This window comes from Eublepharis macularius, chromosome 14 (genome assembly GCF_028583425.1).
Source record: "Eublepharis macularius isolate TG4126 chromosome 14, MPM_Emac_v1.0, whole genome shotgun sequence".
Classification (NCBI taxonomy): domain Eukaryota; kingdom Metazoa; phylum Chordata; class Lepidosauria; order Squamata; family Eublepharidae; genus Eublepharis; species Eublepharis macularius.
The window spans coordinates 61,124,693-61,150,379 of NC_072803.1; the positions used below are offsets into that span (position 1 = coordinate 61,124,693).

The 25,687-nt window shown below is 46.1% G+C and overlaps 1 protein-coding gene across 1 annotated transcript in view; it reads right to left on the reverse strand.

The window, feature by feature from the left end:
• NCS1 (neuronal calcium sensor 1) overlaps positions 1 to 25,687 on the reverse strand; it is a 124,216-nt gene that overhangs the window by 76,534 nt on the left and 21,995 nt on the right. Inside the window, exon 2 of the mRNA XM_054997807.1 lies at positions 16,074 to 16,864. Coding sequence (XP_054853782.1) covers positions 16,074 to 16,137 — 64 coding nt within the window. The 5' untranslated portion in view covers positions 16,138 to 16,864. The remainder of the gene's footprint in view (positions 1 to 16,073; positions 16,865 to 25,687) is intronic.

Consider the following 25,687-nt stretch of genomic DNA (forward strand, 5'->3'; position numbering starts at 1 on the left):
GAAGTTGCTTTGGGTCCCCACTAGAAAGAAAAGCAAGGGATAAATGAAGTAAAATAAAATAAAAAATAAAGAAATTATTAGTATGTCAGGATAGGAATCTTGGAATAAGAGAGCAAAGGGGGGGAGGGGGAGGGGGAGGGGGACACGCAACCCAACAAAACAAGATTAACAAAAAGGTTAAGACAAAAAACAAAATAAATATTGCTCCAAACGTAGTACAAATCTATAAGGATCTGGTACTACAAAAATGCTGTTAAAAACAAAAACAATGAGGTTCAGCATATTAGTTCCATACCATAGTATAGCAACATGAACAGTTTACAAATAGGCCGTTTCCACCTGGCTTACCTTATTCTGCAAAATAGCAAAATCTCACGCGAAATCTCGCTATTTTGCAGAATAAGGTAAGCCAGGTGGAAACGGCCATTGACTGGTGTTATTGTACATTTATCACTCTATGTACAGAACCAAGTATGTTTCGCCCTAAGGCCTTCCTCAATGGTATAATCACAGGCAATGCACTCCATAAATATAACTATTAAATACAAAGAGCTTGACCATACACGAAGTGGACAGAGAGAAGCTATCTACAATTGAGGAATGAATGTATTCCAATCCTTCCATGAAAAAAAAAAGCTTAAAGTCCAATGTGGGCAATTCATAGAGATGACAATATTTTTATTTGCCCATGAATCTCCTAAGGCCCAGCTGAGATAAGATTCCTGCTGACCCACACACGAATAGGACTCTGTACTGCTTGAGTGAACGTGTGTCTCGCTGAATGTCCGCAGACTCCTCTGCAAGGGAAACCCCCCTGTAGTCAGAAAGAGGAGCAAGCCAAGGCTTGGTTTCAAGTCTTCTTGATGAACAGCAAGGAGTTTTTGATACGGGGTGGGGGGGGGACCATTCAATCCCTCGCCTGCATTCTAAAGAAGCAGAACCATAAGAAGACTATATTGGGCTGTTTTCACACTGCTTACAGGCCACGGAACATTGCGCTGAGTTCCCAGAACGACAGCGTCTTCCTGGCGCGATTTCGCGCAAGTCGTGCAAAATTGCGCCTGGAAGATTATGTCGTTCCAGGAGCATGGCGCGATGTTCCATGGCCGGCAAGCAGTGTGAAAACGGCCCCGTTCGCTTTTCCTGATCATGAACTGCATCCTTCACAGATTTCGCCTGTGTTCTTCGTGAACCTCTTCAAGGAATGTACTTAATAGGCTGTTCTCTCTCGCTCATTCACCACTGGGCCACTTGTCAACTGCATTTCTTATTTGCAAGAGAAGGAGAACTGACTAATGCGAGGAGAGCATCCAAACAACCTACACACGTTCTGTGCACCGTGCAGCCAGCAGGGTTGCAGTGCTGAACCTCAACAGCTTTTGTGGGGGAAGACACACTGAGTCCATCTCCTGCACGAAGCTTCGTAATGCGCAGAAGGCAGTTCCGGACTTGGAAAGTGATCCGGTGAGCAGCCTCTTGGGATTCATGCTGAAGAGGTTACGGCAAAAGAGCTAATTTCCCAAGGGGCCACACTGGCAGCTGCTCAGATCCAAGATTCCTGGGAGATACCGATTTTCTCGAACAATTAAAAACCATTTCAAGCCGGGCATTTGACAATGAGATTCAATATGGACAAGCACAGCTAGGAAAAATGAGCTGAATGCACAAGCCGGAAATGGGAAGGACACCCGGGGAACAGCGCTTTCCTTCTCTTCCGCGAAAGATTTTGGGGTTACTAGTGGGGCACACTGGGCTGTTACAACCTCCTGAGAAACTAGAGAAGATCCTGCTAGTTAGCAGCAGTTGAATAAAATCTTGTTGAGTTTGTTCGCTTCCCTGCCTGGGTGTGCCAAGAGGTGTGTGCTGAAGAACTCTTGTCCTTTGGCTCTTAGCCTGACGGTCAGGCCCAGAGCGAGGCAGAAGATCAGCCAGCAGGGAGAGAAGATAAGAGTTCCCAAGTGCCCACTGGTGGTGGGCAAACACCCAGGGGTTTGCCTCCTTGCCCACCAACCTGCCAGTGATCAGCAGGAGGTGGCAAGCTCCTGGAGGTTGTGAATACTCATATGCCGCATGTGCTCCCAAGGGGCGCAATGACATCACCCCCAGAAGTGACGTTGTCGCACCAGCCGCAGGAGCATTCTTGCAATTCGTTTCGGGCCAATCTGGGCCCCAAATGAGCTGAATCGTTCCCGCACAGAGTGTGGGAGTGCTCCTGTGGCCGGAGCAATGACATTACTTCCTGGGGTGACGTCATTGCACAGGCGCTGGAGTGCATGTGCACTTTGCGCATGTGTGAAGAAGACCTTGCTGCCAGCACAAGATACATGCCAGGTCTCCCCCCTCCTGGCGGGAGGGTATAGGGACCTGGCAACCCTAAGGGAAACCTCCTGTACCATCAGATGCTTCCCCTCCCTAACTTATTTGGTTTGTTTTTTCTATATGTATTGTCAGGGCTTTTTTTCAGCTGGAACGCGGTGGAACGGAGTTCCAGAACCTCTTGAAAATGGTCACATGGCTGGTGGCCCCGCCCCCTGATCGCCAGACAGAGGGGAGTTGAGATTGCCCTCCGTGCCGCTCAGCGGCACGGAGGGCAATCTCAACTCCCCTCTGTCTGGCGATCAGGGGGAGGGGCCACCAGCCATGTGACCATTTTCTCCAAGGGCAACCCGCTGAGTTCCACCACCTCTGTTCCCGGAAAAAAAGCCCTGTGTATTGTTAACTGCTTTGCCGCCGCCACCCAGCCCGGGTGAGAAAAGCCGACTATAAATATGCTAAATAAATAAAATTCTGGAGCATGCCAACTTCTTGGCCTCCACAGAAGCTGCTCGGCTTACAACCAGCCAGCAGAGATGATGGGCACCAGCTCACGCCCTCCCACACCAGCGCCACCTATCTCCAAGCCGAGCAACTCTGGCACAAAGACCACTTGGATTGGTTTCTAACCAGTAGAGGTAACCACCGCAGGTGCAGCCTTGCCCATTCCCTTCTCCCGTATCACCAGTGGTCCAAAACCCAAGTAAGAGCACCATTGATGAGAAAGTGAACAAGTGTGCATCTACTGTCCCTGTTGCCGGCTGATCCAAGCAGCCCTCTAAGGTGGTGGGACATCGAGAGACTTTCCATCAAGCTGAAAGGCCAGTCAGCCCCTGGTTTCAGTTGACAATTTAACTGAACAGGAATTAGCAGTCCAAGATTGTTGAACGCTGTGCCACAAGAGGACAAAAATATATGTCAAGCTGCCTTAGACTGAGTCAGGCCTTTGGTCCCTCTAGCCTCATACTGACAATTCTCACTGCAGTGGGAAGGAGCAAGAGTCCAGTAGCACCTTTAAGACTAACAAAATTTGGAGTACGGTATGAGCTTCCGTGAGTCTCACAGCTCACTTCTGCAGATACTTCAGATTCTGATCTGAAGAAGTGAGCTGTGGCTCACGAAAGCTCATACCGTACCCCAAATTTTGTTATCCTTATAGGTGCTACTGGACGCGTCCTCTTTTCTACTGCTACAGACAAACACGCGCCCCCCCCCCCACCTTATCAATTCTCACTGCAGATGACAGGGACCGAACCTGGGACAGTCTGCATGCAAAAGCACATCCGCTACCTCTGGGCTGTGGCCCCTGTGCCTTTAACACTGCAAAATGTGTTAACAGACATGAAGCATCACTGCTATGACTTCTGTGTTCAGTTGTGGGCCACACCACTCATGAAGGATACTAAACAAATTAAAAAGGAGGATGGCAGGTGAAAGGGGGGCGTATTCACACGTCTTACCGGCCACCGGAACGTTGTGCCAAACTCCCAGCAGACAGCGTCTTCTCACGCAAAATCATGAGGGGAAGGCGCGATCTCGTGCAAAACGCCTGGATAACAGAGTCTCCCTGGCACAATTTTGTGCGAGAAGACGCTGTCTGCCAAGAGTTTTGCGCAACGTTCCGGCAGCCGGTAAGACGTGTGAAAACGGCCAGGGCCTCAAAGGCCTGGCATAGGAGCAAAGGCTAAAGGAGTGGAGGCTGTTTTATTGAAGGCAGGACAACCACAACGAGGGTTTTAGATTGCATGCCCACAGCAAAGAGTAATCTCCATTCAGATAAAAGAGGCGGTACTCCCTAACTTAGCAGCAAGAAGATGATAAACAGTATAGCATGTAAGAAGAAATGGTAAAAGCTTAAGCGACACAAATGTCTCAATATGCCAAATGCATCAATAAAAGAAAGAAAACTGAAATCATCCAAGCGTTGTACACAACACAAAAAAGACTTGTTTGAACTACCACAGAATCCAGCGTTACCCCAAAGGGCAGCGCAAAGCCATCTTGCCCTGCTGCGGCTGTAAAAACAAAGAGGCCATATGCGGCATCTGAAAGTCTAACAAATGTATTGCTGCTTATGCCAAAAGAAATTCATCAGTTTTAAGGTGCCACAAGGCTGTTATTTTGGCAACATTAACAAAACATTCTTTTTTTTAAAAAAAAAAGTTTGCATTTTTTCCCCTTTCTTAGCCAGCCATACTTTGACCCTTGGTTTTCTTCAATAGCTAATTTACCAGGATAGAGAATTCCAAATTCTTTCAGCAGAGGACAATGATTAACATCATTTATCACCTTTTTGCCTTTTTCACTGAGAATCAAGGTGGATTACAAAATATGAAAAGCAATTCAGACAGCAAGACCTCCAACAAACAACGCAGAAGGACTCAAGTTACAGAGCAAAGCCACAAAAAATGTCTAAGGCATGACATAAGGAAAAAAGGGGTTACAAAGGGAGAAGACACTAGTAAAAAGGAAGCTGATACATACAATAAACAGTGCAACAGAGTAAAATATTATCCCTTATAGAAATCCCCTGAGTTTTATCATGGTTTTAACTTTTTGGCCCTGGCACTAGCCTTGTGGAACTCTCTCTCTAGCTGATTCCGCACACGTTGGATAATGCACTTCCAATCCTTTTTAGAGATCATTTGGAACTGAATTTTTCGAGTGTGAAACAAAAAATCCGCTTCCAAATGATAGCTAAAGTGTATTGAAAGTGCATTATCAGCCTCCGGCTGATTCCGCACACCTTGGATAATGCACTTTCAATGCACTTTATCAATCGTTTGAGGTGGATTTTTTGTTCCGCGCACAAAAAAATCCATTCCAAATGATCTATAAAGAGGATTGGAAGTGCATTATCCAACGTTTGCGGAATCAGCCTCCGTCAAGACTAGGGCCCTGCAGGACATGTTACAGTTCCGCAGGGCCTGTAAGATAGAGATGTTCCGCCAGGCCTATGGTTGTGACTGAAGCTTGAGGGAACTGTTCAACTGTCCCCCCCTCGCCCCGGCTGTGATCCGTGGTATACCTGTTATTAACATCGTATATCATCTGCTTGCCCTACCCCATAACATCTCGAGTGATGGGGTGTATTGTGAACACTGATAGCCATCTTGGGTAACCTGGTTTTAACTTGATAATATGAATATTTTTACTTCTACGTATTGTCCTTTAAATTGTTTTACTATTATTATAACCAGCCCTGAGCCCACCTGTGGGGAGGGAGGGTAAAAATCAACTACCAGTTTGGTGCAGTAGTTAAGAGCGGCAGATCTCTAATCTGGAGAACCGGGTTTGATTCCCCACTCCGCCACTTGAAGCCAGCTGGGTGGCCTGGGGTCAGTCACAGCTTCTAGGAACTCTCTCAGCCCCACCCACTTCACAGGGTGATTGCCGTGAGGATAATAATAATACACTTTGTAAACTGCTCTGAGTGGGTGTTAAGTTGTCCTGAAGGGCGGTATATAAATTGAATGTTGTTGTTGCTGTGGTTGTTATTAAATTAAAACTCCTTTAAAAATGCCCTCCTGAACATTTCTGCTTTGCACATTCTGTGAAATGATAGAAGTGTGGGGGCCTTGCTGACCTCCTTGGGTAAGCAAACAAACGAAGGACCTACCGCGGACAGATCTAACTGGCCCACAATACTAACAAGACACCGTACAGCTGTTGAGTAACATAGATATGCCACACACTTAAACAATATATCACATTTATCGAAAGCAGCTAGGTGTTCATACATTCAGTTTTTGAACAGCATATATATCAACAATGATCCACAATCAATGTAATAAATTAATAACAGATGAGAGCATCATATTCCAAACCCCGCAGATGGCCTTCTCTTGTGTGACCTCCTTGGGAAGGCTGTTTCACAAGGTGGGAGCAACCACAGAGAATGCATGTGAATGGGCAGCTGCCAATCTTGCCCTTTTGCAAAGTGGCACCTTCCGAATGATTTGCTCAGATGAGGGAAACTGTTGTGGTTGAGCATAGCAGGAGAGCGTCCAAGCCCGTTTAAAGGTTTGTAGGAAATGACCAGAACTGTGAACTGAACCTGGTAAGTGATCAGCAGGGCTCATTTCGAGGGGGAATGCGCAGGAACGCAGTTCTGGCAGTTCCCCAAAGAGGTCACATGTCAGGTAGCCCTGCCCACCTGACCCTCAGCCATTTTGGGTCCATTTCAGCCTGGATTGGGGCCGAAATGGCCCGGATCAGGGCTCTGACAGGTGGTGGATCACTCTCCTGCTCAGCAGCGGCCCGATCCTGACCATTTGGGGCCCCTTTTCAGCCCTTTTCAGCCCTTTTTTGCCATTTTGGGCCCAATTTCGGCCCTGAATGGCCAGGATTGGGTCCAAAACAGCCAGGATAGGTGATGTCAGGGGGTGTGGCATATACAAATCAATTATGCTAATGACACACTTCCGGTGCTGTCAAGGGGTGTGGCATATGCTAATGAGTTATGCTCATGAGTTCCTCCAGCTCTTTTTCTACGAAATGACCCCTGGTGATTGGTAACAAATGAAGCATCTCCATCATAGGTGGGACAGGCACAGTCCACTTGGCAACCAACAGTACATACAACGGAGGTGAATGTCATATAAAAATCAGAAGTTGATGCTCAAAATCATCTTCAATGAATGCATCAACTGCCCAAATTATACCCGACTTCATTATATAATGGGGTACCCACGCAGAATTAACATCTGTCTCCAGTGGGTGCTTCATAAATCCGTATCCCCTATACCAGCTTATTTGTGCCTTGTTTCTCATCTGAGTAAGAATGAAGAGAGATGCCTACTCTAATTATACAGCTAGAAAGTGGAATCACACGAGTAGGAAACAAATACAATTAACAAATTCTAAAAGTCAAAGCAATATATTTGTCATTATAATAAACCTTTCTCACACAATCAGCATAATATGCAAGGTAAGTATCAAACCTGAAAAAAGAATATTGCACTTTATCAATAATAAGGACTTTTCTACAACTTATCTCATGTTAATCTATGGAAGCTTACCTGAGGGATGTTCTGCCTGGTTACATCTGTGTTGCACCTAGATGATAATGTTAATTGTCTGATACTTAACTTGCAAATTATGCTGATTGTGTGTGATGTATTTATTACAATTGTTTAATACTTACCTTGTATATTATGCTGATTGTGTGAGAAAGGTTTATTATTATAACAAATATATTGCTTTGACTTTTAGAATTTGTTAATTGTTCTTGTTTCTCATCTGGCCTCAAGAATCAAAGCGAAATCCGGTTTCCTACAGAATCTAGCCAACCACATTAGAGAATGAGCTTTTGGGGCTGATTCCAGTTTTATTATATAGGTATCTCTGGAATAAAGATCATGTTACCTAGCCCAGCATTGTGTTTCACACAGTGGCAAATGAGTTGCCCTGGAGGGTCAACTAATGGCCCAGTGGCCAAGGCTTTCGCCAGATGGTGTCTCCTAGTATACAGATACAGAGATTCCCTTTAACCATAACAGCTAATATTGATGGGCCTCTGCTCCGTGAATCTCCTTTTACAGCCACCTATGCTTGGGGCCATCACTACGTCTCCTGGCAGTAAAATCAGTATACAGGCTTTCTCGGTGGTGGCCCCTGCCCTGTGGAACGGCCTGCCTGAGGAGGTCAGGGGAGCCCCCACGCTCCTGGTTTTCCGCAAATGATGCAAAACCGAATTATTCAAAAAGGCTTTTTACTCAGATAGGAGGGCTGTGTTGTACGGAGAGGGTCTCAGATGCTTCACTAATGAGTTAGGGACCACAGACTTCATCACTATGTTGCCTTACAAATTATCTGTTGCTTTAAATATGTACTCCTATGTACTAGTCGTGTTTCATGTTGTCTAATGTCAGCCTTAGAATTGCTTATGTTCTTTTCAACATTTCTTCTACTCTGTACTGGATTCTTGCTAACGTTATGTCTTTTTAAACTTGCATCTATTTACCCTATAGCATTGTTTATGGAAATGTCCTCGGCACTGTATGGAAATGTCCTTGATACTGATTGTACTAATCTCACACTGAGTAATCCTGCCTTGAGTCTCAGTTGAGAAAGGTGGATTATAAATGACATACACACATACATAAGTAAATAAACGAAGCAGCTTTTATTTAGAAATTTGACAACAAAAGGGAAAATGGTTATCAGAGTCAACAAAAGGTCTGGGAAGGGGACAAAAATGGTCTTGGCCAACACCTAAAGCTCAACCCCAGACAAACTTACTATACAGAAAGAGTTCTGCAACCAGGGCACCACAACCAAAAAGGCCCTGTTCTCTTGCTCTGACTCTCCTTACTTCAGCAGGCAAGCACACGCAAACAAGTCCTCCAAAGCAACTAGAACTACTGGGCAGGCTCATATGGGAGGAGACAGCCCTTCAATATACTGGTCCCAAGCTAGTTATTTATCTATCTAACTAGTACATTTTTCTTCGTTGTTTCCCAGACAGCTCAGGGCATCATACCTGGTTCTCCCTTCCCCACTCTCTCCTCAAAATAACCCCACAAGGGTAGATGAGTATAACAGAGAGAGATAGACTGGTTGGAGGTCACCAAACAAGCTTCATGACAGTACAGGCACTGTAGTTCAATCCTCTAACCACCACCTATCTTTTTACATTTATTGTTACTTACTTTTACTTTTACCGCATCTTTCTCCCCAATGGAGAACCAAAGTGGCTCACATGGTTCTCTTTTCCTTCACTTTATCCTCACAACGACCCTGTGTGGCAGGGTTTTTTTTCTGGTGGTGGAACTCAGTGGGTTGCTCTCGAAGAAAATGGTCACATGGCCGGTGGCCCCGCCCTCTGATCTCCAGACAGAGGGGAGTTTAGATTGCCTTCTGTCTGGAGATCAGGGGGCGGGGCCACTGGCCATGTGACAATTTTCAAGAGGTTCCAGAATTCCGTTCCACCACGTTCCAGATGAAAAAAAGCCCTGCTGTGTGGTAGATTAGACTGAGTGGATGTGACTGGCCTAAGGTCACCCAGCAAGCTTCCATGGCAGAATGGGGATTCAAGCCTGGATCTCCCAGATCCTAGTCTGCCACTATAACCACTATGCTACATTGGCTCTCTTCCCTACATGCCAGATTGTCTGGGCGCTCCATAGTTGGCAATAAGGTACTTTCCGGGGTCTCCACCTTTTACTTTGTTATTGTGCAAGGACTGAGTGGAAAGAGCTCCTTCTCAGCAGGTCAGTCTAGATGTTCTCAGGATATCTCTGAATGGTGGCAGCCAGTTCCCTGGGTGCTTTCCAGGGAATCCTGGGTCTAGGGGAGATTCCCAGCAAGGAAAGTCATTCCCCCACCAACCATAACGATCTTCAAAGCTTTGTAGATAATAGGCAGCACTTTTAATTGAGCCTGAAAAAAGTGAGCTATGGATTGGTAGAGACATCATCTGAAAAGGTTGTTTTAATTTCAGTTAATTTTTGAAATCTGTATTCAGTTCGCAGATGATCAATCAGTGCTGATTCGCCTTGGGAGATGCTACTTTCATTGGTCAGGGAGGCTGCCGGGGGGGGGGGGGGAGATTATGGATGTGACTATGGGTCACTCAGCCCACGCATCTCTGTAGCCCGGGAAGTATGTGCAGGCAGCACTGGTGAACAACCAGCATGGTACCTGGATGCTTGCCCATTTCATGAATCCATGGTTAGATAACCCTGATTTCAGATCCTGGCTTGACAGACCATAACGATCCAGAGTTAATGGGGAGGGGGTGTCCACGTTTGGATGACCAACTAACCATAGTTGGTTTAATTAAACCATAGTTCCGCACAGGTTCTGAATCCAAACCTGAATATGTAATTTTGACGCTCGAGAGACCTGTTCTCTATAGACCATGCTGGTTTCATTTGGAGTCAGGAAGGGGGTGAACAGGGAGCCAGCAGCCACGGAAAGGTGGAATGCTGCAGGTGCTTCAGGAAGGAACTGCAGGCAGAAAGGGCAATGGTGCAGAGTTGGAAGGGAACTTGACTGGGTAGCCTACAAGAGTCTCCTCCAGCATTTTGATTATACCAAAGCTGCCCCCCCCAACTCCCTGATGGCTCCAGATGACCACCAGTCAACTCAAAGCGCAATTGATTTTTTGCCATAAAGATATTCCAGAGCAAACAGGGAGTGGGCCCAATACCTAACAGCCCCGAGCCCTCCATGGCAGTAAATAACCCGTTCCTTCCAGAGCAAAACATGGGAAACCAAAATGTTTCTTTTCTTTATAGCCTACCCTTCTTCCCTACGGGGACCCAAGGCAGCTTAGGTCATTCTCTCCTCCGTTTTATCCTTGCCATAATCTTCTGCGGTAGGTTAGGCTGAGAGAGTGTGACTTGTCCAAGTTCATTCAGCAAGCTCCCAGGGCATAGTGAGGACGTGAACGTGGGTCTCCCAGATCCCAGTTTGGCAGTCTAACCACTACACCACGTCGGAATGGATGTAGGATGAGAACTTGGGCCCCGAGTGCGTCTTGTACTGGTGATGTGAGAAAGGCCAGACAGGGACTCAGCCTGTATGTCAAGAATGGCAGAAGGAACTAAACAGAAACTAGTCAGAAAGGATGAGGGGGGGCACTCCACAACCCCTACAAAGACTTCTGAGTCAGGCTAGTTGGACCTCTGGTCTATCTTAGAGCCAAAACAGACGAGACGCCTGACGCGTGGAGGACTCGCGTCGGTTTCCCGCAAGGTTCCACCGGAAGTGTAGTGAGAAAGAATCTCTGCCAGGGAGAAGAGGGAGGGAGAAGAGGGATTCTCTCCCTCTTCTCCCTGGCAGAGGTTCTTTCTCTAGCCAGCGCCCCTGGGCAGCCCGCTCTCCGTGCTCCCATAAATGCACGTGGCAGCCAGAGGGAGCCGAGAGCGTTGGCGGCGGTAAGAGGGACAAGGAGCCTATCGCTGCTAGCTCCCTCTGACTGCTGCCTGCGCAATTGGCTCCCTCTCGCTGCTGCCTGCACGCTTGGCTCCCTCTAGCTGCTGAGTGCTTTTAGGGGAGCAAGGGGAGCTGGCGGTAGCGAGAGAGAGCCTAGAGAAACAACCTCTGCCAAGAAGAAGAGGGAAAGAATCCCTCTTCTCCCTGGCAGAGGTTCTTTCTCACTAAACTTCCCGTGGAACCTTGCGGGAAACCGATGCGCGTCCTCCACGTCTCTTCTGTTTTGGTTCTTAGTGTAAGACTGCTCGATGCTAAAATGCACACTAGGCATATATTCCCAAATTCAGTCCCTGACACTGCCAGCAAAAAAGCTCTCAGGTGTTATGGCTAGAAATGACCCTTCTGTTCTTGTGATTCTGGAGAGCCCACAGCCAGTTAGACAGCCCAGCAGTCTGATCTGGGATAAAGCAGGTTCAAGCATTCCTATTTTTGTGTGCTGGCCCCTGAAAGAACACATGCTTCCATGCAGCACATCCTGAGTTAAATTTCTGTCATCTCAAGTTAAAGATTTCTCTGTGGGGACCAAGATCAACATAATCCACATGATGGTATCCCCCATTACTATGTACGGATGTGAAAGTTGGACAATGAGGAAAGTTGACAGGAAGAAAATGGATTCATTTGAAATGTGGTGCTAGAAGAGAGTTTTGTGAATACCTTGAATGGCCAAAAAGACAAGTAAGTGGGTACTAGATCAAATCAAGCCTGAATTCTCCCTAGAAGCTAAAATGACAAAACTGAGGCTATCATACTTTGGTCACATCATGAGAAGACGAGATTCTATGGAAAAATCAATAATGCTAGGAAAAGTGGAAGGCAATAGGGAAAGAGGAAGACCCAAAATGAGATGGCTTGACTCAGTCAAAGAAGCCACATCCTCCAGTTTGCAGGATCTGAGCCAGTCCGTTAATGATAGGATGTTTTGGAGGTTTTTCATTCATAAGGTCGCCATAGGTCAGAGCGACTTGACAGCACATAACACACACACATTTCTCCAGTTTAAAAGATCTGGGGAAATTGGACTGGGAGAAATCTCTGCCCGAGAACTTGGGGAACTGCTACCAGTCGAGCTAGACACCGGGTCCACAGCTGGAGAGTGGAATGTGTGCCCCAGCACTAGCACACATGCTCCAGATGCTGCTCTTTGCACATCCCCTTTTCACTGCTAGATTAACAGCTTGGGGGCACGCTGTTGGGACTCTTCTTGGGCGGCTGGATCAGGCCCCGTGGCCCACCAGTTGCTAGACGGAGCCGTGCTCTAATTCAGTGCAAGCCAGCCTTAGGCACTCGCAGGTCTGCATGCAAGACCAGCGGCTCTCAATGCGCTTCAATGCGCAGTTCCCTGCCAGCCTCCTGAAAAAGCATCGCTGGCTTCTGAGGTTGTGCATTGCACCAGTGTGTAGCTAATGCATGGACCTGCTGCGTCCTCATCGATTGCCTTTTTGGGTAAGCAAGGCTGTGGGACTGCAACAGCGACAGCAAAGGAAGGGAGAGGCAGAACCCGCGCACCTTTGTCTGGACACACTTCCCGTTTCCAATTGCTTTGCCATGCGGAAGCCGCCCCTCAGTATGCTTCCAAGGACAGAGAAGTCAACACATGCCAAAGCTTTGCTTCAGAAACCTGCCTTTTCTCTTCGATCAAGTTGAAGAGCCAAAACTGGTTTGGCTGCCAACAACTTGATCAGCACGGCTAATCAAATGAGATCGCAGAACATGTTAAGTTGGGAGGGGGGGCTGCGGGGAGGGAAGGAAACTCCTTTCAAAAGACAGATCAAGCACAACGGAAAGATGGGCAGAGGAAACAGAGCTGGAATGCTTCATTAAAGAGGATCTGTGCGTAGCATCCTACACAAGAACAGCCCTCTTAGATCGGACCAAGCAGTTTCTTCGGATCATACACACATACCCAAAGGGAGACAGATCTCTTGGTCTTTTTCCATGCTAAAAGTTTGGATGGCTTGTAAATAATAACACTCCCACACCAGGTTTTGAACAGGTTTTGAAAATCCGCCCTGAGCCTGCTGATGCGGGGAGGGCGGAATATAAATTGAATTAAATAAATAAACAGATAGAAATCTGCGCATCAGAACAGACCAAATGAATTGCAAATCTTGTCCCAAAGCAGCACCTGTCAAATCTGAGTTCTCTCCTCTTTATCACATTTCTATCCCTCCTTCCTCCGCAGAAGCTCAGGAGGTGTACACGGTTCTCTCCTCTCCCATTTCATCCTCGTAACAACCCTGGGGAGCAGCTTTAGGACCACGTGAATGGTGATCTGGACCCAGATCTCTCCAGCCGTAGTCCGGCACTAACCACTACACCACAAAGACCATGACCCAGCCTGTATAGGGTAATGGACAGAACTACAGAACTGAGTCTGGGAGGCACGGATTCAAATCCTGCGGTCCCAAAGCCCACCGGCTGACCTTGGGCCAGTCATTCCAACCTACCTTACAGGGTGGCTGGAGAAGAGGAGAATCACACAGACTTCCTTGGAGGAAGAAAGGGATACAAATATAAAATTTTTCAAAATCAAAATGTTCCTGCCAAGGTACCCCAAATTCCGTTCCTTTTCAGCACCTGTCTATTATGCAAATGAAATGCATTTGAATAACTGCTCTTCTTTTGCAGGTTCTGTCCTGTCTTTTCAAGTTCTGAATACTGTTAATTAAAAAAAAAATTCTATTAAACCTTATCTCCTCAGACTCAAGTTTAAGGGTGTGCACTAACCCCCCCCCCCATTTCCAAGCCATTTAACCTTCGCAGTCCCTGCCCCCCCCCCCGCTTGGGATTCTCTGGTTCGACATAATTCCTTTGTAAGCTTATTGTTAGAGAACCAGTCTAGAACCAGAGAAATCTAATGTCAAACCAGAAAATCCCACAGAGAATTGCTTTAGTGAAGCAAGGGGGGTGGGAGGCTTGCCAAGCTGTGGCGTTTAAAAGACATGCAGTGGTGGTGTCTTGAAAGGGTTTTTGGAGCTGGCGGGGGGACGGAATTGAATGGGAATCCTGCTGCCCCCTCGCCCACTCTGCCACCCTTGCGCCACAATCCTGCCCAGTGAAGAGCTCAGTTCAGCTTGGCTGCCCCTCTTGCTCACTGCATGTGGTATAATATGCCTGCAGCTACCTACAGCTGGATAATCCAGCCCAGTGAGTCTGGGTGCTCAGATCCAATCTGGGGAACTGGGAAAGCTGGATTATGCCAGACTGGCATAAATCTGGCTTTTTTGCCAGTTCCCGGACCCGGATCACACACCTCTACTCAAGACAGCATGGGCAGAAGGAAGAGTAAGGGCACTGAACCCCACCCCCCACAGGGCACTGAAGACCCCCACACACATACTTTGGACCCACTGGAAATATTCAGCCACCCACTTTTGTTTTTTAGGATCTCGCTTGGCATCTTCGTTTCAAGGATGGCGGCACAATCAATAAGGGCTAGAAACCTGATCTTTGTTTTTAAAAACAATAAAATTACATTATATAGGAACTGAATTCTCCGTACTACATTCTGGGCTGTATCTACACAGCATGCTCTGAAAAGAGAACAAGAACGCTACAGAAGAAAAGGGTATCAGCAAAAGAAAAAAAAATCTACAGATGATTCAAGAAAGTGAACTAAACTACATGCAAACGTTGAAGGGTTGGATACCCGTCACAGCCTACTTTTTCTGAAGCAAAATCTCTTCTTAATTCCTGTCAGAATGGACAGAAGTCTTACATTATGGTGCAGGACGACGCCTCAAGAGACAACTAATTTTTCTTGCTTCCCCCTGCTAATACTCTTCCACACAGGAGATTGTTCCGGGTGGATATCCATACTGGTCTGTAGTGGAAGAGCAAGATTTGGTTCCAGCAACACCTTAGAGACCAACTGGTTTGTTGGTCTACTGGTATCGAAAGCGCTACTGGACCCGAATCTCACCCTTCCACACGCTATCTTAATTCAAGGCGCTGAGGAAGCAACAGCGGGGCAGAACAACGAGCAAGATACGGCCACTTGATTTCAAAGACGCCTGCCAAATTCTCTAGGTAAACTTGCCATGGGGGAAAACAAGAGGGCTGAAAGGGAGCCTGAGCTTCGCTGCCTACATTTTATCTCATTTTTTTGTTCCCCAGTTATGTCTCTCTCTGTGTGTCCTCTCCTAATCGTTAAAAATATTTCTCCAAGTCTTAATTTCTTCCATTACCAGGCCCTTCTGGGGAAGGTGAGTGACTCTTAAGGCTCCTTTTGGGTGAGGCGGGGGCTCTAAATCCCCAGAAAGCAGCCATGCAGAGGCCTGCCATTTCTCTCCCCACCCCGCCCCCCAACTCACTTCCACCTCAGACACCCACCCTGGGAGAAGCTCAAGAGGGTGTCGGATGCTCCTTGCCAGCATCTCAACAAGACACATGACTCACCACCAAACACACACGCTCCACGGGAAAGAGAAATACTTTCCTGCCTATTTGCAGCTCTGTAAATAATTATACACCAACCAGCTTTTCTTCTTGGCAATTACTTTCTTCATCCCCCCCCCCCCCGCCCTCAACGCCACTCTACTGGCCGCTCTTCCTTTAAAAGCAGTGCAGCAGATCACACCAAGGATACACAGCAAGTCTGCGCATCCCCACCAGCGCCCACGCCTTCCTACGGCTGAAGCGGTACATGTGCAGCCCCCTTGCCCTCCCCCCCACACACCCCAGGCAAAACTAGGAAGGATCGCTTCCTGCCGTAGCAGTCCAAAACCTTCCCCCTTTCCTGCACCCCGCTGCCGAGGAAAACAGAAAATTGCACAATCCGAAGGTTTGTCATTTTTTTAAAAATCCGGACTTACAGTATGTCTTTCTGGTGAGCTCTTCTACAACTTCAGGTTTCAACTTGCTGTTAGATTTCCCCATGGTGGCCCGGCAAATTCGTCCTCCAGACTTAAGCGCACATAGATGTTGATGGACGGCCTCTCTTGGCTCAACAAAGAGTCATAGATGAAGGGGGGAGAGGGTGAATAGGCCGCCTAGGATCTGAAACCAAACCGAAGCACCTTCTTGCTTTAAAAAAAAAAAATCAAAAGGACCAGGGAGAAGAGAGGGCGAAAGGCAGGGGAAGGGCGGGGAGGAGAGAGGAAAATGGGGTGTGTGTGTGTGTTATGCGCTGAGCCGCAATCCAGTGTTGGGAGTTGGAGTCCTGGAGGGTTCCCTGCTGGGTGCACAAGCCCAGGTCTTTAACCGAGCATCAGCAGATGGCAAAGGGAGCGTAGGCCATTCTGCCGGGAGGCAAAAGGTTCTGGGATCCGCTGGCAGGCCAAAGGCAGTGGGGCTGCAGAGATCCTGACGAAAGTGAACGCCAGCACACACTTGCAACACAAAAGTGGCTCAGGAGGATTGCTGCCGTTCCCGTCGCCTCTCCTTCCTCCCCGAAGCCCTGCGGAGTGTTGCTACCCGTCGTCCCTGGTTACAAAGCGCCCTCCTCTCTCCGCCTCTTCTGCTCCGGCTGCTTTAGCAAGCAGGGATCTCTGCCACTGCGCTGATAAGGTGTTAACTGGGATCTGCCAGTCAGAGGGGTGGGCGGGCACACCAGCCAGCCGCGCTTCCTTTTGTCTCCTCTTGGCTTGGCTTTTTTGGTTCCATCCTTTTAAGAAAGAAAGAGAGAAGGAGAGAAAATGTCCCCAAATCAATAAAGATTTCAAGACAAATGCATTTGTGGGCTTTATTTTCTTGTACAGAAAACAGTAAAGACATATACTCTGCTACTGAAAATGTCAAACTTGGTGAATATTGACATTTAAGACTAATTCTTAACATTTTGGTAGAGAACGTTAGAAAATTCTTAAGCTTCCTAGGAAATTGCTTCACATTTCCATGTTTCCATCATTTTCTAGTGTATGTTGACATTTACCAAACTTTGGCAGGCTGGGAACATTATGCTGCCTGACCATTAATGGCAAATTTTAAGATGCCTTTGACAAACAACATCATTTCACCCTTGGTTTCTTTATCAACCAGTAAATATTCTCCATGCAAGACTACATTCAACCTCTTCCCCCCTTCCCCAAACACATCCCATCTCAGTTAACAAACAGTTCTACCCAAACACGTCATGGGTTTCAATTCACTGTGGCCTAAGAGCAACATTATTAGCAAGACCCAGGGAGGACAAAAAAGTGTGAATTCCTCCACAGAAGCATCTAACCAAGCTATTACAGCATGAAGATGTTCAGTTTTTAGGCCAGCATCCCAGGTGGGCATGGGAAGGGGCAAAGATTGCCACCTGGAGACAGCCCCTGCTGTTATCATTTTCAAGGCAGTGAGAAACTGGACTGGGATCGTGTCATCTGAACCAAAGCTGTGTCTGTCCGCTTGATCTCCCAAAGGGAGCGAGGAGGGACTGGTATCTTTGGGCTAGGCCACACAGCCAGCACTACGGGCAACCATTCCCCTAGGCGTGGGTGTGGGGAATCCCCACTTCACCTCTTGGCATGCACTGAAACGGGATGGGGACTGATTGTGAGAACTCGGCTAGTTCACACATGCATGCCTGATGACAGCACCACCAAGCGACAGCTGCCACAGATCGGAAGAGCATTGCACACATAGAAGTAAAAGAGATAACATTACAATTCAATGGTTTAGATACGTTAAGGTCAGGGATAGGATAGAAACTTTTAAAAGAAAAAGCTGCTCCTTGTTCCTGCTTTCAGATTTCGAGACTATTTGTAAGAATTATGATGGGGGCTCGAGAGGACTCTTAGCCTCTATTTATAGTATCCTCATCAGGGTTTTTTTTTCAGCTGGAACGCGGTGGAACAGAGTTCTGGAACCTCTTGAAAATGGTCACATGGCTGGTGGCCCCGCCCCCTGATCTCCAGACAGAGGGGAGTTTAGATTGCCCTCCACGCCATGGTGTAGAGGGCAATCTAAACTCTCCTCTGTCTGGAGGTCAGGGGGCGGGGCCACCAGCCATGTGACCATTTTCACCACGGGCAACTCACTGAGTTCCACCACCTCTTTTCCCAGAAAAAAAGCCCTGATCCTCATAAAAGTCTTCACAGAAGGCCAGATAATTGCGCAGGAGAAATGGGAATGGAACCTGGGTAGGGAACTCTCACAGAATGGTACCAGGTTTGGAACTCAGGTGCTCATTCCTCCAAGATTTTTAATATTCAACTTCAAGCTTTTAAGATGCACACCTGGGCCGTTTCCAGACGGCTTACCTGCCTCCGGAACGTCGCGCCATGTTGCGGGGAAAACACGAAATATCGCGTTTTCTCGCGCGAGTTTTGCGCGACGTCGCGCGAGAAAACACGATATTTCGCGTTTTCCCCGCAACATGGCGCGACGTTCCGGAGGCAGGTAAGCTGTCTGGAAATGGCCCAGGTGGTACTACTTCTAGGCTACATAAGATAAGCAAAGGTCTTCGTCCATTGTGTCAGAAGGGAAGCGGCTATGTTGGTACATTCTGACACTGCAGGTGGGATTGTCCTATCATTCTGGGTTTCTGGCAAGATGTCTTAGCTAGGATTGGTAGAACAGTAGGCCAGGTTATCCATCCTACCCAGGATCTTGCCCTGCTAGATTTGTGGTCCAACTTCTCCCCGAACAACGGTAAAAAAGATATGATCTCTATCTTGTTAGTAGTGGCACGGTTAGCCATAGCCTCTACTTGGAATGCCAAGCAAGCACCTATTCTAGAGCTATGGCTTGATAAATTATGGACACAATTTGTGATGGGAAAGATCGCTGATGGCCTGAATCTTCGCTTCTGTGATGATAGGAGCAGCAGTTTTGTAAGTACCTGATGATCAATATTGCAATATTTTGCTGAGTATGAGATTATTCCATCTAATGTACACCCTTAGGACGGGATTTCTATTTGAGGGTATGACATTGTTTCTCTGATGGGGCTAAGAACTGATTCAACACCTCGAATAGCCGGAATGTGGTGTTTGCCTCTCATTTATTACAGTGGTATTGTCAATCTTTTCCTTTGCCGGTTTTCTCTGATGTCATATGTTCTGTATATTATATACTACATCGAAGGCTTATACTACATAGGAATTGGATGGTCTAGCTGTTTTACTGCTGCAAACTAACAGGGCAAACTCCTTTGAAGCCTCACTCAAGCCAACTGACCCTGAAAGGACACCAAAAGGAGATGTTTACATTTACTAGCAAAGGAATGTTTTGGTTGCACCCTCCCTCTCCCCCCCTAACTGCATCTTCTCTCTCCTCCCCTCCTCTTCTATATTTGACCGGTTTCTGTACCATGCATCTGACGAAGAGAACTTGATTCTCGAAAGCTTATGCTACAATAAAATTGGTTAGTCTTAAAGGTGCTACTGGACTCTTTTTGATTTTGTATATTATATGTTCTTTTTAATAAAATTAAGATTTAAAAAGAAAAGAAGATGAAGCGCGCTGCACATGCTCTCCAAGCACAACATGAGTCACCTGAAATGCATGTGCCTAACACTGGTTAATTTCAAGTGTCAAATCTATTTAGTCAATTGAAATATTTATATTCTGCAATCCCTGCATGGTATCAATCAGTCCTAATAAAACAAACTACAATCAGGGCCCTTTTGAGGAGCTAGATCATCTAACTTGGCCTAAAAAATGGAATATGGTCTTCAAATGTATATCTGCTGTTTCTATGGATCTCAAACTGTGACTTAAAAAAAAAACTTTATTAGGTTGAATAATAACTATTTACGACAAGTACCTAAGGAGATCTACATAGTATAACTAAAACAAAATACTATGTTAATAAATATGATCTCAAAGAATAATAGGAGGGAAGATACAGAGAGAATCAGTTATCAGCTCTCTTCAGGTAAGTTTACAACACAACATACGTCTACTTGATATATATACTATCATCATTCTAATATTGTACATTTGTAAATATAGCTAGGCTATTATTTATAAAAGCATAACAGATTGCCATGTGCTTAGGCGGTAGAAGATCGTTGTTAGAAATGTAAACAAAAAAAGGAACCCTATTTGTTTCAAACTGCAACTTTTTGAGCAAAAAAATTGTTTTTAGGATATACTGGACATCGCAGCACTGAAGTGTCTAATTGCTGGCACTGTATCTTACAGGATAGGTCCTTAAATATATGCTTTTGGAGAGTCTAGCTATTCCCATCTTTTTGGAGGAAGTCATTACTCATATTAACTTTGTGTTAGAATATTCATTGATTTTTCAGGATGCTTATGTACTTTTAAACTATTTGCCTGTTTCCTGGAAACTAACCAACGGTCAATGAAAATGGACCCTCTGTGCCTTCAGTGTCCCCAAAAGACTTATATTACAACACTGGAGAAATAAATGCCCACCTTCTGTAATACAAGGACCTTACATCCTTATCAACATTTGAACAAATATCATATAGAGGACAATTCATATGAATTCATTTTTAGACATTTGAAAATCTTTTATAGATGTTTGTGTGTAGACCTACCCAGGGCTTTTTTTCTGGGAAAAGAGGTGGTGGAACTCAGTGGGTTGCCAGCACAGGGGGCAACTCCTGGTGGGAGGTGGTACCCCTGGTACCACATGTGCACACGCAAAGTGCGCGCACACTTCCGGGACCACGCAATGACGTCACTTTGAGTCAGCTGAAACAAGGGGAGGAGTTTTTTAAAGTTTAAATCACCCTCAGCGAAAATGGTCACATGGCTGGTGGCCTCACCCCCTGATCTCCAGGCAGAGGGGAGTTTAGATCGCCCTCTGTGCCGTGCATGGAGGGCGATCTAAACTCTCCTCTGTCTGAAGATCAGGGGGCGGGGCCACCAGTCATGTGACCATTTTCAAGAGGTTCCGGAACTCCGTTCCACTGTGTTCCGGCTGGAAAAAAAGCCCTAGACCTACCATTATTGCTGTCATATTTTTATCTCTAATTTGTATGAGGCGTGTTTTAATTTTTAAAATGTAAAATTTTAAAAAATCCTTTTGTCAATTATGCTGAAAGGCTACGAGTCCAGTGGGTGCAGGAATGCCGAAAAGGTGTCCGAATGCAACGTCAGGCACAGAACCCAGCTTCCTGTAACAGTCAGCTTTATTTATTTTTTTAAAGCAAGTTTTTAGCCCCCACGCCTGCACAGATATTCTTGGAAGAGCAGTTCCAGAGACGCAGTAGCACCTACTTAGATCTTTGAAGACACAGAAGTGTGTGACTACAGATACTTCCTTAATTTCTTCTGATCTCAACCACTTCCTGGATTTTAGATTTCAAATTACTTGCTCTTGCTTCTGAAATGGAACGGATGTATTTTTTCGTTTTTATTCCTGGGTTTTATGTAACGAAGACTGTATGCTTGCTCTGCTGCAGATGTTCCTGTGTGTCTTTTTCTATCTTATAGGTTTCTAAGGCACACATGTGCTTTGATAAAACACTGCAAAAAAGTAATTTTGTTGCAATCATATCTGCCTATGTATTGAGATTGATTTTATCTGCAGCAGCAATATGGGGGAAGGGGCAAAAATGCAAATGACGCACGACTCAGGCTGCAGTTCTCAGATTAGTTTTAGACATTCTTCTAGTTAAGCCAAATAAGGACTCGAATTTAGTGCAGGGTGAAATCCACTGATCCATATAGTTAATAAAATTATGGAAATCTACATGAATGTGTGCAAATATGCATATCAAGGAAGAAAAGAGAGCTTATTTTTCTTTTGCTGCAGAATATGGACTTCTTGAGTACCAAACGTTCTCCTTTTTATATTTTTATATTTTTTTCTTAACTTTAGAGTACAAAGTATCCACAGTTACGCTCACTTTCAACCACCACTTTTTAATTTTGCTGTTATTTAACATATTTGCATCTCATAACTCTAAAGTGCCAAAATTATTTGCAACTTTAAAAAACAAGCAACAAAATCAACCTTATTCTCTAATCTTATTCAAAAATTAAACTAAAAGACCACATTAAATATCATATTTACCTAAACAGAAGGTTAGTTTTTCTTCTTCAGGTATGCCATCAAGGAAAAAAGAGAGTGTGTGTCTTAAATTCATGTCCAAGTTACAGACATGTACCATAAGAACAACTTTTGTGAATAAACCTCTTTTGGGTGGAATCTTATGTCACAGAAATCTACCTGTACAGTAAATATGGCAATTAATAAGTTACTTATACAAACAATTAACTAGCAGTAACCCTAATAAAAGCGGCACAGTCAGGTAGAAAGATCAGCCGCAAGAAAACAGTTAAGTGGATTAGCCGCGTGCTAATCATGAAAGTAGCCAAACTAGGCCACACACAGGCAAGCTAAAGCTCGTACTTACCTGGGGTGGGGCAGGGCCCCCAGAAATGCAAAAAAAAATAACTTTGCAAATTATTCAAAAGAAAAAAAACCCGAAAACAGGATGGCGAGGACTAAGCATGCAACATGAAATACTGGTGGCAGGAAAAAGGGTTGGGAAGAGGGCTGCAAGCTGGAGAGGTTATATACAATGCTATGAACATGTAGATTCTGCCTATGAAAATGGAGCTTCCATTCTTTGTTATCAAGATTAAGAATTGAGGAGAGACAAATCATTTAGCTAACCTTTCATAGAACATAAGAAGAGCTCAGCCATCAAAGGTCCATCTATTCCAACATCCTAATTTCCCAGTGCTAACAAGATCGCCCACAAATAGGAACAAAACCAACAGTTTCCCTCCTATTGTTCCCCCCTCCTCTGCAAGGAACTAGTAAACAAAGCTAAAGTAACTCAGAGTTTAGAGGCTCCCAATAGCTGTCATGGTTACCTGTTAATTTGCCTGATCCCCTTTCAAACCATCTAATTTAGTAGCCATAGCTACATCCTGAGGCAATGAGTTCCACCCAATCATTAAGTGTTCCAGGAAGACAAGCTTCCGTGTTTTTTTTTTAACCCATCAATTTCATTCAATGACAAGTTTTGGTATTATGGGAAAGGGGAAAAAAGTTATCTCCATTTTCTCCACACCATACATCATTTTGTAAACCTCTGTGATGGCTCCCATCATTCAGGATGGATGGAAAGAGGCATGGAGCAGCCAGAGCAGTTACTCTTCCAGAGACACAGTGGGCAGCCTCCTGTACAGCCGGGAGATTGAAGCTCATGGGCTGTCCCTTTAATCATTGTAAGTGTTAATTTCTCATAGAAGATGTCCTGACATACATCTTGGGAATTTCTGGTATCTTATTTTTTTCCTAGCTGTAATATTATTTATTTTTTATTTATTACTTCGATTTATAAACTGCCCATCTTCAGGGGCTCTGGGCCGTGAAAGGCAATATCATTCAAGGGTTTTTTCCCCCCATTTAAAAATGACAGTGCTCGTCTATACCAGCTCCAGTCTAGTGCTTTGAGCTGAGTCATTTGGATAGACTATCAAGAGCTACAACAATTTTAAAAAGATTGCTACATAACAGCTCGATTTTATCTCCAGATTGGGAATGCGTCTGGGGCTGAGAGACGATGAGAACAGGAGTGCCTGTGCTCTGAAGAAAAATAGCAAAGAGTCCAGCAGCACCTTTAAGACTAATCAACTTTATTGTATGATAAGCTTTCGAGAGCCACAGCTCTCTTCGTCAGATGCACTGCCAGCTTTTGAGAGCAACAGCTATCTTCGTCAGATGCACCGCCAGCTTTTGAGAGCCACCACTCTCTTCGTCAGATGCATCATCAGAGCTGTGGTTCTCGAAAGCTGACGATGCATCTGACGAAGAGAGTGGTGGCTCTTGAAAGCTTATGCTACAATAAAGTTGGTGCTGCTGGACTCTTTGCTATTTTGCTACTGCAGACTAACACGGCTAACTCCTCTGGATCTGTGCTCTGAGGAGAAGCAGGAGTTACAGCCAAGAGGCAAAATATTTTTCATGCCTTCCAATGGCAGAACTATGGAGTTCAAACAGGATTTCAGAGATGCAATTTGGTGACACCTGGACGAAATTAATCTCCAATCAGAGAGCAACTCAAACATTTCCCATGGTTTTATGATCCCAATAGCAATTGGGTGTCAGGTGCACATAGCTCTGAAATCTCAGCATTCATTTTAAAAAAACAAGCAATTTTCTGGACCTCAGGACTTTTTGAGAATACAGTTGGGAGAGTGTGGACCAATCCCAACGAACTTTCAAAAACTGTGAATGCAGCATAGCTGCCCAATTAAGAGAATGTTCCCCCCACCCCACCCCATTGAATGGGCCCAACCAGCCCACATCTAGGTAGGCACCCAGCAGGGGCAGTGCCAGGGTTTCTGGAGCCCGCGGCTGCGCACATAGTGCGTGCGCGTGCCCCCTGGACTGTGTGATGATGTCACCACATGATGACGTCATCACGCAGCAAGCCGGCCCCATTGGCCGGCAGGTGGCTGGGACGGTGCATGGAGGCCACCCGCACTTCGCATGCCGCCCCGGATGCCTGCTGTGCCTGGCCCGTGGCTGCTGTGCCTGGCTGGGGGCTTGTGGTGGCGGCGGTGCAGGACTGGCCGGCTGCAGCAGCTGCGGGCTGGGCACACCAGCTCTACGGCACGCGCCTCTGCCCCGACACCTCCTCCGATGCCCCCTCTGGCGCCCCGGCGCCCGCCTCACCGCCTCAATGGTGGCGCCGGCCATGGCACCCAGGATATTGGTACTGTTGTTAGTCTGCCCTTCTCACTGAGATCCAAGGCAGATTATACATTGCAAGTGAAAATACAATATAATCGCTAGGACATTCACTGAGCAAAGTACAATAATGAACAACAGGACATTCAATGAGAGAGAGATAATAGGGGATGGTAGCAGAAAATCTGAAAAACAAGCATAAAGTCAAGTATAGAGATGAAATCTTCCTGAAACAAAGCATAACTTATTTACATGGTATGTTTAGCATTGTGGAAAACTCCCTAATAGGCATGTTACATCAACAGACAGTTAACAGCAGAACAACATATAGTCCCTGTCCATACCAACACATCTCTCTGAGCTACTTCTTTCGACACAGCACTATAACCTGGGCAGAGAGCCCTCCTGAATAACTCAGTTTTGCATAGTGTGCAGAAAGCCAGGAGGAGGGGAGCTTTCCTGACCTCCTCAGGCGGGCCATTCCATAGGGTGGGGGCTGCCACAGAGAAAGCACGTGTGTGGGGGGGGCATCTGTTGATTCTGCTCCACTGCAGGGCAGTATCTGCAGAAGGCCCCGTCCAGATGAGTGAAGCCGCCATAGCGGAACATAGGGGGAAAGGCGGTTCCATAGATATGAGGGGATGAGGCCGTGAAGGGCTCTGCATGGGATAGTCATGACCTTGAATTGAGCCCAGTAACTGATTGGAAGCCAAAGGAGTGACTACAGGAAGGGTGGGGAACGTCTGGCCCGCGGGCCATATACGGCCTGCGAAGTCATTTGGACTGGACCGCAGAGAGCGGCGGAGCGGCGGGCGAACCCCCTCCAGATCCCACCCTTCCCCCTTGCTCCCATTTACCCACTTCCCAGGGGGC